General features: G+C 38.2%; 1 protein-coding gene and 1 non-coding gene across 2 annotated transcripts in view; both read right to left on the reverse strand.

Annotated features, from left to right (window-relative positions):
• Nucleotides 1-8,106: 8,106 nt before the first annotated feature.
• trnak-cuu (transfer RNA lysine (anticodon CUU)) lies at nucleotides 8,107-8,179 on the reverse strand. Its single transcript has one exon. It is a non-coding gene; the product is annotated as a tRNA-Lys (tRNA).
• Nucleotides 8,180-10,953: 2,774 nt separating this feature from the next.
• LOC113045847 (F-box/LRR-repeat protein 7-like) overlaps nucleotides 10,954-17,538 on the reverse strand; it is a 32,141-nt gene continuing 25,556 nt past the window's right edge. Inside the window, exons 3-4 of the mRNA XM_026206543.1 lie at nucleotides 16,334-16,939; nucleotides 10,954-12,522 (exon numbers count right to left, since the gene is read on the reverse strand). Of these exons, the coding sequence (XP_026062328.1) occupies nucleotides 11,786-12,522; nucleotides 16,334-16,939 (1,343 nt within the window). The 3' untranslated portion in view covers nucleotides 10,954-11,785. The remainder of the gene's footprint in view (nucleotides 12,523-16,333; nucleotides 16,940-17,538) is intronic.

A 17,538-nucleotide genomic window follows, 5' to 3' on the forward strand; every position in this document is an offset into this window, starting at 1 on the left:
TCATTCCAAATAGAGCTTTTGGGTCGATGAGGGCATCCAGAAACTCCACTTTCTCTTTCTCAGAGAGTCCAGACAAGCTCAGCCACAGTGATCTCTCTCCCACAACCGCCAAGCCCATGCTGCATCCGCAACTTTGAATGGCTCCGCAAGATGTACGCAGGTTTACATCTGCGACGACACATATCTCCACCCAGATGCTGGGTTGGGAGATCCGGAGTCCAGTTGACGACCAATTTCCTAAGCTTAGCCTGATAGGCCATGAGGAGAGACGTTGCATTCAAAGCATGAAGTGCCAGCACAGAGGATTTGTAAATCTTCCGGAAAACAGAGGTGGCAAAGCGTGTTGTGTTCCCTGGTGGCGAGGCTTTGGTTGAAGAGAGAGCTGCCCTGCGGCTTGGGTGTAATTGATTAGCCACAGGGGGAGGATCTACCATCCCTAAAACCAACATTTCCTGTACGTCCAGTCTTGAGAAGCCCTTGACGTGAACACGATGGAAAAAAGGCTTATCCCAAAACCTTTTCATTTCAGCAACGCATGCCGGGAAGGCCTGTATAACTTGTCTTGTTGATGGGAGACGTGACTGTAGCCTTTTCTCGTTGCACTCGGCAGACGGGACTGATTTGGGGGAACAACGGGGGAAGAATGGGTGATACACTATTCATCGTATCTCCCCAAGAGCTTGAGGTCTGTGGACACTCCGTGGGTTCCTCTCTGGGTTGAGCAGAAAAGCAAGGGTCCAACCTTCCTGTGGCTGCCACTCGGAGTCTCCTTTCTAGGGTTATAGTTGAGAAAGTTGCACAGTGAGGGCAGCCCTCGGGGTTGGATAGTGCTGCCTGAGCATGTTTAGTGGAGTTTATGCAGAGACTGTGAGAATCCTTGGCCGAAATGCATGCCCAAAAACCGCAAGGATGAGGAGGATGGCCTTTCCCTTTGTGGCTTTCTGGCTCTTTCGAGATGGCCATGACATTGACTGCTCTCTCTTCATACGGTAAGTCGACCACAATGTGAAAACTTGTATGGAGCTGTGCTGAGAGTAGTGAGCTCTCTCTTTTTATTGAGATCTTAGAGCTGAAAAACTTGCCTTAACGTGTCAGTTACCCAACTCCAAGTGCAGTTACTCAGTGGAACTTTAAGGGAAAAATTGCATTTGGGACATTACCTTGCGGCTTCATGTGTAAACTGTTTAGCAATAATTCCCAAAGTCTGTTGAGGACGGCTTCAGAAAATCTTCCATGGGGAAGATAGTGAGAATAAGAAGAAAACAAAAATAACTTTATTCAACAATTTCTTCTCTTCCATGTCAGAATTATACGCGCGTTCACAATAATACCTTGATGTAGGGCTGCCCTCGACTAAAGATTTTCCTGGTTGACTAGTAGTTGTTCATTTTAAGCATTAGTCGATTAATCGCATGTTCATTATTAAACTGTTTAAATCATAATAATGAGCCTTTAATTGTCTAAATAGCCTAAGCACACGTAAATCTTGCCACAGCACACCAGCAGAAGTAATGATTATGAATCTGTCAGAGAAAAACATAGGAATATTAGAGCTCTCTGACCCTCCATAGACAGCAACGCAAATGTTCCCCATTGCAGAAACATAGTAAGGCCATTGGTAAAACAGTCGATGTGACATCAGTGGCTCAACTTCAATTTAGCGAATTTTAGCTATGAGAATTCTTTTGTCCAAAGAAAGAAAAACAGTTTAACAACTCTTATCCCTGAATTATGTCTTCCGCCATTTTTGAGAGTACCCAAGACTGTAATCTACGTAATCAGCGTTGTTTATGTTGGGGGAAAAGCGTGTGCATGAACGTAATTGGCGTAATCAGTGTTGTTTAAGCTTAGGGGAAAGCCTGCTTATGCATTGTGATACTCTCTAAAATGGCAAAAGACAGTAACTCGGAGGAGAAGAATTGACAAAAGTTATTTTTGTTTTCTTTGCACACAAAAAGTATTATTTGTTTTACCAATGTCCTTACTACATTTCTGGACCTGAGAACATTACAGTTGCATTATTGTCTATGGGAGGGTCAGAGAGCTCTAAGATTCAATTCAAAATATCTTCAATTGTGTTTTGAAGATGACTGAAGGTCTTATGGGTTTGGAATGACTGGAGGGTAATTAATGACAGAATTTTTATGTATCAACATTTTAATGTCATAATCGAGGTTATTTTGAAAGTAGTCTTTTCCTATATTTTTAACATCTGTAAGGCAAGTACAACACAGAGTTCAGAGTTGCACGCTCAAATTCACAACCTTGTTCTCTTTGACTAATGGTAAGTTGACTATTATGGGGCAGCCATAATAGTTTAAGTTTATGTTAAGTCATGATTCATGTGTGTGCATTTCTCTCTTTGAAAATTAAGTCACAGTGCATCTGTGTTCTATGTCAGAGCTTTACTCTTGTCAATGCGCAGCAGAGACTGATATGGAGAAGACAAATTGTTGAATAAAGTCGTTATTTTTGTTTTCATCACACATAAAAAGTAAACTTGTAGCTTTAAAATTACGGTTGAACCACTGATGTCACATGGACTATTTTAACAATGCCCTTACTACCTTTCTGAGCCTTGAAATTCGTAGTACCCTTGCTGTCTAAAGAGGATCAGAAAGCTACCAAAAATATCTTAATTTGCATTCCAAAGATGAACATAGGTCTTAAGTGTTTGGAATGACATGAGGGTGAGTAATTAATGATAGAATTTTTTGGGTGAACTGTCCCTTTAAGACATAAAATAAAATAAAATAAAAGCACTGGATGAGGTGGATATTTACCAAATGTTTCTATCATTTGTGAGTGATGAAGCTTCTCGTTATTGCACATATGGCTTGTGAATTACTCTGTATTGCAGATAAAGACAATTTATTGCCCATCCATAAAGGTCTCAAAAGGAGTCTCGCTTCTAAACCTGTTTGTATTTCTTTCTTACTTGAATCACAAAACTAGAAATTTTGTATAATGTTCTTGCTGCTCTATTCCATACAACAAAAGTTAATTGTGACCAGGAGCTGTCAAGCTCCAAAAATAAATAAGTGCAACTTACACGCAACTTTTAAGTCTTCTGAAAGTCTATCTTTGTGTAATGAAAAGGTCTGAAATTTAAGTTGTTATTCATGGAAAATATACTCTGCAGCTAGCAAATATTATTTACATTCCTATATATCCAAATATTTCATTGGTTTCTTTTGTCTACTTTTGTCATTGTATGAAAAAGAGCATCCTTAACATTTCGTCTAACATTTAATTTTGTATTTAACAGCATTTTTTTTTTTTTGCCAGGTTTGCAATAACATGAGGGTGAGTAAATTATGATGCAATTCTTGTTGAGGGAGGAAAATCCTATAAATTATGTAAAAAAAAAAAAAAAGACACTGCTGCCCACAAATATTATACACTTATGCATATACAGAAAATGAAATAATCTTTATCAGAGGCCGCTTGATCCTGCTGGCTGTCTGTTGAGATGAAGACTGATTATTTAGCACAGGTATGACTCATCAGAAGCCAGTGTCTGTGAGCTGTGTGGCCCCAGAGACGGGCTGTATTTCACTGTGAAATTAAACGCTCCAGCACTACACAAACACCCTCATTATAACCCGCTCACCCAGGAAGATTTGCGGCAGAATGTTTTGCTCAACTTCTGCTGAAATGGGGGTGGAAGAGAGGGATGCATAACTTAACACATGGCAGTTTCTCATCTCTGAGGGAAATTTATGTTAAATCCTCAAGTCTCAGTGTAATAAATTGTTCGGTTATTAGATGAAAGTGTAAACAAGACCTTAAAGTCAGTGGATTGGGTGGGTTGACTGTTCCGATATGCCTGTGGATGGAAACAATGCTATATACTACTAATAACATGAAATTAACCAATCATTAGTGAGTATAAAACATAAGCAGACTAATTAATGTTTGAAATGTCCATCTTTGATTTAAAGCTTGTCAAACTATAGAATGTGTTGGTGCAAATTCATTTTTATTTAGTAGAAGCTAGTCAAATTAAACATGATAAAATGAAAGGGTAGCTTACTTATTAATGATAATGATTTCAATAACAAAATGGTAGAAATATGACAGAGAGGAGTAGTTCACCCTCATATTGTTCCAAACTGTATGTATTGTTCATTCTTGAAACACAAAATAATATATTTTTTAATGAAACCTAGATGGTTCTTATGAATTATGAATTTGTGAATTTGAATATGAATTTTTTCTTGCGTGTCAAGCAAATATGGATGAGCTTCTGTTTACAATGTTTGTAATGTGTACTATGTGATTTGATCTATGTTTATATGTGTGTAAAATCCTAAAATTAAATCCTACCATATAAACCAATAATGTCTCTTCAGAAGATATGATGGATTTTCTATTTGAGTGACAAACAAAGTTTTTAAAATATCTTAATATGTGTTTCAAAGATGAGTAATTGATGACAGAATTGAAATTCTCAGGTAAACTATTCCTTTAAACAGAGGTCGACATGGTTTGTGCTAAGCACAGTGTATTTTGTACAGTAAATTATTGGTTATAGAAAGCATGAAATTCATTGTTAAATGAAAACTCAAGACATATTTACCAAAAGAACACTCAAAAAAGTTTTTCAACTTATGTCATTTTAATGCTAATGATGGTTTATGTAGGTCGGGCCAATATTAATGCATTTCACTGATGAATTTTAAGAACCTTTTTTTGTATTTACGTACAATACACTTTTTTTTTTTTTTTTTACTGCTACTTTTCATTTGACTCCATTCATCCATTCCCTTGTTCTGGCATCGTCTGCCACTGTCTTTGACCAAGTGAGTCTGGTTCCCCTCCAGCTGCATCTCTTATCAGCGTGACACACAAACCCAGCCGTCAGTCTGGACCGCGTCTGTGCCCTGAGTCCTGGCTGCTGCCTGCACATAGACGCTCTACTGAGAGACGGTAAAGAATCAACATCCAAACCCTAGCCAATGCTGCCATCGACACAAAGGCAAGTTTACTTTCCGCTGTATTCTTCAAAACAACCACGGTAGTAAAATAGCTTTCTAAATCACAGATGAAGTTCTTCAACAGTGTCTGCTGTGAGAGACGTGGTCTGATGTCCTAGCGGCTCTTCGAGGACTGGAACAGCAGGTGTCTGTTGCTGTGGTGCCATGCTGAGCAGTAAAGGTCACTTTTGATGGAACCGGGCGCAAAAATATAGCATTTACCCTTCACAGTCACGAACACAGGGGCGGCCTATAGAAATCTAAAGATAGAAGCACAGATCACAGGGTCCCAATAAATATAACTGGCTGGACACCATCCTAATCTTAAACCAAACGTCCCCATCTCCCCATCCAGAGAAGGACTCATTCATTTACATGTGTTACATACTGTACCTGCCCAAAACCCTAGATTAGCAAAACAAAAGAGGCACTCCAACCCCCTCGCGAGAGATTAGAAACTTAACTCGTGGATCCTGCAGCAGTCATTTGGCCTGTGAGGGAGGACAATGCAGGAGGTGGTGGGGCTGTAATGTGTGGCACTGTGTCCTGCTGTTCTCCATTTTGCCATGCTGACTAATGACCTTCCCCCCTCCCCCAGCCCTCGCCTCCTCCTCCTCCTGCTTCCGCCCCTCCCCCTGTGCCCTCTCACGCGATCCCCCATCCTCCGCGCTCCTCTCAGGGGTGGAGTCCAGTGGCCTGCACCGCCAGAGAGGCGTCCATCACAGGTCTTTAGATTAGCCACAACCACGCCGCTCAGGACAAAAGAGCCCCCCCCCCCCCCCCACCCACCCGTCCCGATGGCAAATGGAGGAGGGGATGGACACGGAGAATAAGTTCACGGCTCTGCACTGATGCTACGGTCCTTCTCAGCAGATCGAGTGTGTATCTGACTGGGGCACATCTCTGTTTCAGATAAACACGCTTGGGATGACAAGCAGTGAAGCCTGACAAGATAAAAGAAGTCATAAAAGCAAAGGGATATTTAAAAAGCACAGAATGGCTAAAGCTTCCATAATATGTTGATATACATGTACATGTCTAGAGTAATCTCATTTCTTCTGTGAGAGAATTCATTCATACAATTTTATCTAGGCAAAGAGACTATTTCTAATCATTTGATACCCTTTAAGTTTAGGCAAAGTGTTTTGGTTAAATTAATTTAACCATTAATACATATGTTGACTGTTAAAATGAGCCACTCGCTGCTTTCAGGAAGTGTTGACAAGGTAGACCACACAGAAGGCAAGGCTCACAAGATAAAAATCACATTTAGCTTCGAAAACTGATTAATCACACTAAACATGTTAACAAGTGTCCAAATTTGCCAGACTTGTGCTGTGAGTTAATATGCATTTTTGTTTATATTTATATCTTTACTATAATATTTGTTGTTTTTCCTTGCTAGCAAATCTGAATGGAGCAAGTCTTCTATTTTTATTTGGGTTGATGGTCGAGCAAAAATGTCTGAAAACACACTTTAGGTCTTTAGATGAAAGAGCAACAGGAAGCACATGGTCGGTCAGATTTACAGTCGTTGTTGGAGGGACCTCTGCTGGAAATTAAATGTGGTGCATACATATGGACCATATCTTTCATACGGGACATTTTTGTTCAGATCTCATGATTTTGTAACTTGCGAAAAGCAAGACAAGGTGTATGGTGAGTGTTGTAAGCACTTTCATTATCTATTGTAGCATCTGTGCTAAAGAGGTTATTATTATTCTAAAGAGGTGAAATGCCTCCACAAATATTATATTTTTTTCTTGAATAGTGTAAAAATGTGTCAATTTTATTTAATGGCTTTGCTTTAAAATTAAGAATTCTAACAATTACACAGTATAGTACAATAATTACGTTAATAGTTTTTCTTAATTTAGCTTACTCACCCTAATGTCATTCAAACATGAATCACTTCTATATCCTAAATCAACCTGAATCAATTCCTAAATGCCTAAATCTGTGCTTCATTTGAATGGTTTGAGGTTTATATCAGTGCCTTTGTTCAGATCATCTCTGTTCTCTAGCATGTAGTAACCAATGTTGTTACTGGCTATTGTCAGTGGACATTTTGGTGGGTTGTCAGTTTGGGCCTGACAATTTTCCCATAACCTTTATTTTTGAAATACATTTCAGCACTGTTATTAAATAATATTGTAATTAAATAATAATAACATTGCAATTAAATAATAACAGATAACTATAGTTTTACAAACTGTTTTCAGCCAGTGATAAATAAATGTATAATCTCTCAACCTCCCTCAGTGGCCCTGACACTTTTCCCCCAGCAGACTGTATGACATTCATATTCATTATTATATAGCTCATGATAACTGCTTGATCTCCAGCACACCCTCTTCCACCCTGAGTCTTTAGGTGCTCTGTGCCACATACTTTTTCACTGACACAGATTTGGCCAGGCATGCATGACTGATAGTTTAACAGCATCTAGTTAAACATATGTGGCCTACTTTTCCATGTAATTGGCTTGTTTATCTTTGTCTTCCTTTTAGTTTTCAAATTAAGTAGAGCAAAACCCAAGGACTGGAACAGCAGGTGTCTGTTGCAAAACCCAAACCTAGATTATTGTGTCTTGTTCACAGCCAGAAAGAGTCCAGGGTAATATCCTCACAAACAAACCTTCCTGCTCATATATATATATATATATATCTCCAAATTTCTTACTGCTAAAAACTAGGGTTGTCAACAGAACAAATTAATGAATGAATGGATGAATGCAATACATTTTTCAAAATTCAAACATGTTTAAGTCCAAAATCTGTTATTAGAGAGAAACTATTTAAAGCCTGACCATATGTGCATGTTTATAAGAACTGTTCCCCGTTGGTTGAAAAAGGTTAATACAATTACAAATCTTGTCCTGTTTTTAAATTATAATGTTAATAAATCTTTTGTTAATATTATCTGATTATATAACATTACTATTATCCTATAGATTTTCTAGGCCAGTAAACGCTGGAGGGATGCAGGAAGGTCCTACCCCCTGTTGCTATATGTCCGATGTCTCTATATTTATTAATGGATATTATTACTCCATATAGATTTGGTGAAGATTGTGAATAGTAACTAAATTGAGATGCAACTCTCGGTGAGGTGAAAAAAACCATTGCGCCCAACGTGGGGCTCGAACCCACGACCCTGAGATTAAGAGTCTCATGCTCTACCGACTGAGCTAGCCGGGCTGGTGACAGAGATGGAGTAAGATATAGTAAGACTGTGTGTCACACAAACAAATCAGGTTTATGACTCGAATGAGAATGACTCGCACTAAAACAGCAACGATATTAAATATTCAACCAGTTATCATACTATGTTTTTTTTCATAATATATACATTTTCTGTGAATTTAACAGGTCAACACAACAGGTGGCGCCCAAACCTCACACCAGTAACGTTAACGTTAAATGTCTAGTTTCCTTTGTCTGATCTAGTATGTCGACTTTTGTAATTTATCTCTGTGTAGTTTCCTGGACGTCCAATCTGCATTTCCATAAACGTTAGCGTATAACACGACAGACCATCGAATTAAAAATAGTTTGTTTTTATTAATCCAAACAAAACTGCAATTTAATGTTATTAATGTGAACGTGGCGTGTGCATATGTTTACGACATTCACTGCAGTCGAACATTTCTTTGAAGTTCTTGATGATACAGTAAATGGTTCTTTCAGGTGCAATATTTTTTCTTGCATATGAGGCCATTTTGATGCAAAGCGATGATGACTGCAAGTGTTTCTTTGGAGGCAACCATTGCTAACAAGATATATTATAGCAATCAGTCTCCTCTTACATGCTAATTAGTATGATAGTGATTTCGTCTGACCAGTTCTCATTCACACTTTCACATGTGCTGCTGATATTAAAGTTAGCTGCTCATTTTGTGTCAGGATCAAAATTGTGTGTGTGTGTGTGTGTGTGTGTGTGTATGTGTGTGTGTGAAAAGGTACTTTTTTTTTTAACAATGACGTTTTTAGCAATTATTTAAAAAATATCGGATCGCTCTACACAATAATCTGAAAACAATGTGAATGAACACCAACAGCTTAAGCTGAAAACTTTGCAAAGCACAAAATTTATGTTACTATAAAACTTTGGGACACGACTGTACAAATGAGAAGTACCGTTTTTTTTCTGACAGGACAGCAACTTGTGCCTGGTTTCATAAAGCAACTTCATAGAGCATCTCGGGCCAGGGCTGGGCTAGGGCCTACATTTGAGGCTTGTGCAGGGCTCTATGAAGAATATAACCTTCACCAGTGTGCAGAGCATTATTATCATCAGTTATTAAAAGAGACACCATTGTTGTTTTTAAGGTGTTCATAATAACTATTTGTGTTAGTCAAAGTAATACTGTTTACTTTTTAACACAATTTCAAACGTTCAAGTTCCACTGTCATGATGCAGGGGACTACACATCTTAACTATACCACGTGGATGAAACTCCCAATATGAATATAAAAATTAGATGAAATATATAATGATCAAGTAAAAACAACAACAAAAACAACCTGATATTCTTTGATTCTCGGGCCTGTACCATGAAGCTGGATTTGCTGGCTGGCCAGGTACATTTGAGGTTAGTTTGCACCAATCCTGGGTTTTAGGTACCACGTAAGTGGCTTGGCATTGCCACAGTAACTTACACTCCACGGCTGCTCCAGGGCAGGTCATGTTCTGGGTTAGAGATCTCAAACTGAAGTTGGACCAATCAGATGTAAGAGAAGTGACATGTCTGACACAATCACTCCAGTTTATCTTAAATTAAAGGCCAATAATGCTAAAAAAATAAATAAGTAAATAGAATAGTCTGGCTTTAATGATAATTACTGAGTCATGTTATGATTTATATAATTCTTGTAATTCATATTATTATTATCTTTTACACACAAAATATTTTGTTTAACAGTATTATAAATCGTTTATTTTAAATAAATATTAATGTATACCGATCATGTAATATTAATAAGCCGTAGTATCAAAAGATTGCACATTTAAAAAATAACAGAATCTGACCTTACATGTTGGGGTTTCTGTCACTATATATTTTCAAATGTATAAACTAAGTTAGCAGTTTCACTTGTGACTGCACTGATATAGCAAGATCATTATTTTATTTTTTCTCTTTCGTGTTTCACATGATGTTTAAATTTGTCATATTCTTCAATCTCTTAACCTTTAGTTTTGAATCTCGCTGGGTCTCTCGCAAGATGTAAATCAAACATGCTTTGTGTTGCAAGGCTCATGATTGGCTGTTCGCCAGTGATGTCACACATGCATGTGCATGCGCTCCACAAACTCAGGATCAAAGCCTGAGTCGACAAAGTTGATGATCAGCATCATGGTACCAACAAAGCCGGATTGGAGAGGTTTGGTTTTGTCAATTCAAAACTAATCCTGTTACTCAGAATATGTTCAGCTACATCATGGTACAGGCCCCAGGGTTATCTTTTATCCCCAACCACTAAATATTCTGCAACCCACATACTATATTAATATAGTATGCCAATATATATATATATATATATATATATATATATATATATATATATATATATATATATATATATATATATATATATATATATATATATATATATATATATATATACATTATGCTATTTTATTTTGACTAATATATCTTATTTACAGGGGAAAAAAACACTAAAGCATATCAAAAGCATCATGCAGTACTTCCCTGGTTCTTTAGGGGGCTGCAGCCCACAGGTTGACAACCACTGTAAGTGCATATTTTGTTGTGTTTTTGTGTGTGTGTGTGTGTTTTATTCCTGCATGTCAAATTGTCATACCAGGGCTTACTGCACATGTGCACATCCGTACTGTGTCCTTTTTCTCACACAGAAACACAATAATTACTGTATTTGCATTACTGTAAGGGGTTTGTATACGGCTGGGGTAGGTGTAGTTGTTAATAAAACACAATCTAATAGGTAGAAAAATGTATTTATTTGTTGGTTTCTGGTCTTAGCTGTATCCCTTCTAGCCACAACCGCGAATAACACATCATTACTGTATTTGCATTACTGTGAGGGGTAGGTGTAGGTGTTAATAAACCATAATTTGAAATTAAGCATTTTTGCTGTCAAATTGTTCTACCTACTGTTTTAACTGGAGGTAGCTAAATCTGTCAGGGTTGCACAAATCGTCAGAGCACTGGTTAATGCAGGTTCGCTAATTAAAAGCAGACATTAGGTTTTTGTTTAATATGGCTTAGACCTCTTTATTCCACTGTGGTCTTCCATTTGTTAAACACCTGAAAAAGCCTTATTGACCATTACAAAGGTGAACGTCACAGCAAAATGGCACTGTTTGGTAATATTTCTGAGCAATGAAACCAAGATAGAAACTAAGATATTACAAGGCTTACATGATGTAACAAAGCAAAACTTTCATAACAGAGATATCAAATGTAAACAACAATAACAAACAAACAAACTGTGGACTGCTGTAAAATATGTCTAGTTTCATTTCTGGTTAACGTCACATCATGTAATCCTCTACACACCAACAAATTGCATTCATGATGAAATTTGAATGTTACACATATACAATCTGACATAGACAAGAAGAGTAATCAAAAATATGTAAGTGAATAAAAATATAAATAAATGGATTAAAAAAAAAGTTAAGATTTCTCCCAACCATGCAAATTAAATACAGAGGTGCAGCAGTGCAAGTCTCCGCTGTGTTGTCTAGCAGAGACGTCACCGGCCCGGGTCAAAACAGATTATCTTCTCAAATCCGTCCACACAATCTCATGCGTGCAGCTCTCAGAAAAAGGCTGGATTGGTGTGTTCAATGACGCAGCATTTACAGTGACGCTTGACAAAGCGCAGCGCCTCCAGTGGCACGTCACAGTCCTGTACATTCAGCAGCTGAAGGTCGAAGCAGTTGGCTGCCACCACCTGCAGCCCGCGGCCCGTGATGCTCTCGCACGACTTCAGACTCAGTCTCTTCAGGTTGAACGAGTTTAGTGCAAGTTGCTCCAGGCCGGCGTCCGATACAAGTGGGCACTTCCCGATGTCCAGGGACTTGAGCTTGAGGCAGTTCTTGGCAAGGTGCTCGACGCCGTGGTCTGTCAGCCCCTCGCAGCCACGAGCGTTCAGGTAACGCAGTCTGTTGCAGTATTTGGCTATGTAGCGCACGCCTACGTCTGTGATGCGCCCGCAGTGCGCTATGCTGAGGTAGCGCAGGCGGCCCTCTAGTTTGGCAATCTCCCGCAGGCCAAAGTCACTGATGAAGCGGCAGTCGCTGACGCTGAGCTCCCGCACGGACGGGCAGTAGATGACTAAGAAGCGCAGGCCCTCGTCGGTCAGGCGCACACAGCGCCGCAGGTAGAGGTGGGTGAGCTGAGTGCAGTGGGCAGCAATGGTGTGCAGGCCTTCGTCTTCCAGAGCAAAACAGTCAGTCATGTCAAGATAGCGGATGGAGATCTGCTGCCCATGAAGAGGGGAGAGTTTAAAGGACACGTCCCTTGTCAGGCTGATGCAGGTCACCTTAGAGCACCCTGCAGAATATAAAGACAGAATGAAAGAAAATCATTAACAGAACAAAACGTCACCTGCACCGTTTAAACTGCACACACAAATTATGTACAATACAGAATATGATTTGAAAAATTGACCAAAACGTTGTATTTAAAGATAAAGTGTATAGTTGCTATACTTCTAGCACCAAAAAATTAAATAGCACAAATAATGCTAAATATCAAATGTATTTTTATACGATTAATATACAGTTACTATATATTATATTATTTATTAGTAACCTAATTTACTTAAGGTAGGTCTGTCTACAATGTTTCATGGATTACTCTTTAGCAATTATATTATAATAAATGTTAATATAGATTTAAAACATCATTAATTATTTTGAAGGAGTGGCAGAGCCCAGCAACATTGAAGTACAGATAAGTGTTCTCTGCGTATGTGTGTGTGTGAGTTAGCCCTAGGAGCAAACCGTCTTTTGCCATCACCCTGATGTCCAGGGTATCAGATATACATCTCTGGAGAGACCTATTGCGTCTGACCTCTGATCTCTGTCGCCTGAATAATCACTAGAAGATATGCTGAGTGCTTACGTCCATATGTGGATATTGTCTAAGTCTATCTGGCTTTTAGAACCAGTCAGGACGCAATTAGCAACCTCTGTTAAGTGTATAATTATTGAGATTATTGAGATTGTGATTTGGTGTGTTTTTGTTAAATGTGAGCCAAAATCATCACAATAAAAGAACGCAAGATTTAAACTATTTCAGTCTGTGTGCACTGAACTTATTAAATACACGAGTTTCACAATTTGAGTTGAATTACTGAAATAAATGAACTTTTTCATGACATTCTAATTCATTGAGAAGCACTTGTAAATTAGTTGATATCTCTTTGCATACTTTCCCATTCAGGAACTAACATAGATTTAAAAAAAAAAAAAAAAAAAAAAAATATATATATATATATATATATATATATATATATATATATATATATATATATATATATATATATATATATATATATATATATATATATATATATATATATATATATATATATAAAACAATGATATAAAAAATATTACAAAATAAATTAAAAATATTTAAAAAATATGTTATTTTTATTTTTATTATATAATATTTAAATCTACTTGAAGTATGGAAGTATGCTCTCATAAGGACATAAAATTATACATATATTTTTTTTCGTTTTTTCTTATGTCTTATTTGAGAACCAAATGTACTCTTTTTTTTCCTTCTAATTGTCTTAGCATATTAAGTTGACACAAGAGAAAGTATTTTACCAAAAATGACACATTTCAGCTTTAAACTGAGTCTTTGAAGAAAAATTATAGGGACTGTTTTGCCCATTATGAAAAAGAAAAGGCCCAAAACATTTCTTCAGGACCATGTGTATGTGATCATTTTTATTCCCAAAAGACTGAAGATCTTTTCATGCTGTCAGGTGCACATGAAAGAAACACCAAATGTTTGCTTTTAGATGTTTTAACAGAAATCACAGAAGAAAGTCTTGATGTGAAACACTTCATCCTAGAAATGTCTGTACTCTGCTGTCTGGTCTTCACCTCTGTCATCTGATTTAACACAAGCCCTTACAGTAGAACTAAAGCTGAAAGTTATTGCAGAATATCTGAAGAACGGGAAAATGGCAGTGGAGGGTTTGATCTAAACCTTGTAGAGACATCTGAAATGAGTTATATCAGGAGGGATGGGGGATGGGATCGCCCCACCGTCTCCTTTAGGAGAATGCAGCGCTCCAATCTAACGGCAGAGGGACCCCAGCCGGACCCTGCACTCACACAGGAAAAATAACATGCTCCAACAGGAAGTGTAGTGCAGGAAGTTGGAAATAAAACACCAGGGAAGGGACTTGAGGACATGAGGAGAAGGTTTATTATTTTCTGACATATTTATTCACTAAGTCCTAAATCGTAAGCTTCAATTTGGTCATCTGTGAAATATAATGCTTCCCAACGAAAACTGAAAAGAAAAACGGATAAAAGTTGTCAGGAAAAGCCATTATAAACTTGAACAGAGAAAGCTATATAAATATACTACACTATAATATATAAAGGACAAGTGGACAAATATTTATATAAAAGCTATTTAGAGTCATATGCACATTAATTAGTCTACCTTTATAGCAATTAATTATATAGAAAAGACAGCTGATCATTGATTGTCTAAATTAGGGTAGCAGATTTTCCCTAAGCACCATAAAGTCAGAGGTCCTGGTTCTGCTTGGGCTTATGTTTCTTTTGGGAAGGATAGAGAACACAGACAGAATGCCAGAGCTATTAATACCTTTTCCAGCTTTTCCAAGAGGAAGTCCTGGACATTTCAGAATAATCTCTGTGAGAAAAAAAAAGACTCGACTGTCTTCTGCGCTGGACAACAAAGCAGGTGAAGCACAGGCTGTTTGGCTCTGAGTCAGGAAGTCATTTATACAGCTGAATAAAATTCCTTCTGTGTTTTCGGAGAGTTTGAAGACCAACACAGCTACATTACTGACATGTTTTGTTGAGAATGTCAAATTGAATATAATTGTGTTAGTGCAGACTCAAATACTTCATTATTTCAGCTTTTTATGCCAAATGTTAAACCGGTGGTCCTCAACTGGGTCACAGGTCTGTTCTGGTAGTGAACTGCTGGGGAAAATGCAAATGGAGATGAATGCAAATTATAAAATTCATCTATATTTTCTCATCCTTGAAAACATGAACAAATCCATGTCTAATTCAGTGTGGTGGTGTTCTTTGTTATTAATTGTGAAATATACTAGCAATTTCTGAGTGAAATTTTTTAGTGGTCACAAGGTAAAAGAAACAACCCAGTCTATATTAAATCCAGGTTCACTTGCAATGAAGATAAATAGAGTCTGTGCCAACCACAATTTGATATGTGCAGTGAATTATTGGCTGCCGAGACCATAAGACCACTGAAATTCAAGAGACTTTCAGAAACCAAAATTGGGCAGTTTTCCTGTTCAGACTAGATCAAGAATCATTTCAATAATTTTGCAAACTTTTGGGCCTATAAGCAGCTCATATTGTGTCATGTAGACACAAACATTTTGTACAATAAACAAATCTGGTGCTATTTTTGTGACATCGCTTTATGTCTAACATATAATCTGGGTTCTGAAGCAAAACCAGTTGAAATAATTGAAGATTAAATTGTGTACAGAAACCATTACATTATAAATAAATGGTTATAAATAAGTGGTATACACAGGCCCAAATAGGAAATAAAATAGTTATTAAATAAACGTGTCCTATTCTGTGTCCTAGTCGATGCAATTTTGGAACAAAATCAATCAAATCGGTATGTGTCTGAAAATATATTTAGACGTAACTTCCTTTGTAATCATTAAAATGTTCATAAGTAACTGCCATTTAATTACGCATTTTTCTCAGTAACTGAAACAGATTACAAAGACATTTATTTTGTAATTTAATTACGTAATTCCTTTACATGTAACATATTATCAACACAGATTATTTCTAATAATTAAGTTGTCTTATCACTATTATCATGACTTTTACACTGTGTCCTAACCAAGCCAAATGTAATGATCACAATGTCTTTCATGTGAATCTAACTATTTTGATGGTGGCTTCCTTTCTGTTTTGTAGCTGGTAAACCCCTCCCACTGAAAAATCTCATTGGTCCAAAATCCTACTACAACTTAGATAATCGTTCTGATTGGCTGAAACTGAGGTATTGTGTTCAGAGTGGGCAGCGATTGTTTAAAACAGATAAATACTAATATTATAACCAAACATTATCACCAAAGATGAATTACCTGAAACATCCAAGTGTTCCAGGTTGGGGCAGCGTGACACCACCTCAAACACGGCTTCATTGGACACGTTGTAACAGCTGGCCACCTCTAAGCGACGCAGTTCTGGGCAGCACTGTGCCACCGTGTACAGTCCTCGATCGGTTAACCTCCGACAGCCGCTGACCACCACCGTCTCCAGGGTGAGACACACATTGGGGGTGTCCTGGCACAGTCTGCGAGTGAGAACCCGAAGCGCACGGTCCACATGTAGCACGTCTCCAGTCAAACGAATAGTCCTCCATAAGTGCGGGTCCCAGGCCAAGTTGTACCAGCGGCGGCAAACACGGGCGCACCGACACAGCTGGTTGGTGGGCAAATGGGTGAAGATCTGCAGGAAAGCATGGTCAGGAAGGATGTCGATGGGCGCCCCCTGCTGGTCCCTCGGCTGTCGCAGACTCCTTTGCGGATGGGTGAGAGAAGTGGGCGGCGTGTGGACCATGGCGATGGTTTCCGTGCCGAACGTGGAGGAAGACGTGGAGGAGCCATTAAGCACGCCTGGAGATGAACGAGGCTGCAAAATCAGAGCCGGACTTGGCGTACTCAGTGTTCGCATGCTAAGGTCCGAGTCTGGGAAAAGGGGAAATAGAAAAACAGACAGGAAAGGAATAGAGAGAAAGACAAGAACACACTATGATATTGCACTCAAATCATTCTGAGAACATCATTATGTAACACAGACAAGTTGTTGAAATAATGTAAACAAATCGTGGTCTTTCCTTTCCAAATCATTTCCTCGGTTAATTCATTGTCTTTCTGCACAAGCGATGGCCTTGGCTCCATTCCGCAATGATGACTGAGGTAGAAAGTGTTTCATAGCTTTAAGAAAAAGGATTCTGGCAGGCTTGTTGAGATCTAGCGTGTACACACGGCCTGCAAAAACCATATTCGCATACTAATCTCCCTGTGAATTTCCTCCTGGTCCCATCCATGCCTAATATCACTGAATCCCCACATATAATGTATCAGGCATTATTTAGTCCTTCCCGAACCATTAGGGCAGTAATGACTGGATGAGGATCAAAGTTTTTATTATTCCATTTGATTAAACTGCAAGCTGCTTAAACCGCAATATGTATTGTTCAGCAGAACTCAAGCCATAAGTCTGTTACTTCCATTAATTTATGGGCATGATGACCCCATTGTTCCCTTTGACAGATGTTTTAGTC

Source organism: Carassius auratus, chromosome 27 (genome assembly GCF_003368295.1).
Source record: "Carassius auratus strain Wakin chromosome 27, ASM336829v1, whole genome shotgun sequence".
Classification (NCBI taxonomy): domain Eukaryota; kingdom Metazoa; phylum Chordata; class Actinopteri; order Cypriniformes; family Cyprinidae; genus Carassius; species Carassius auratus.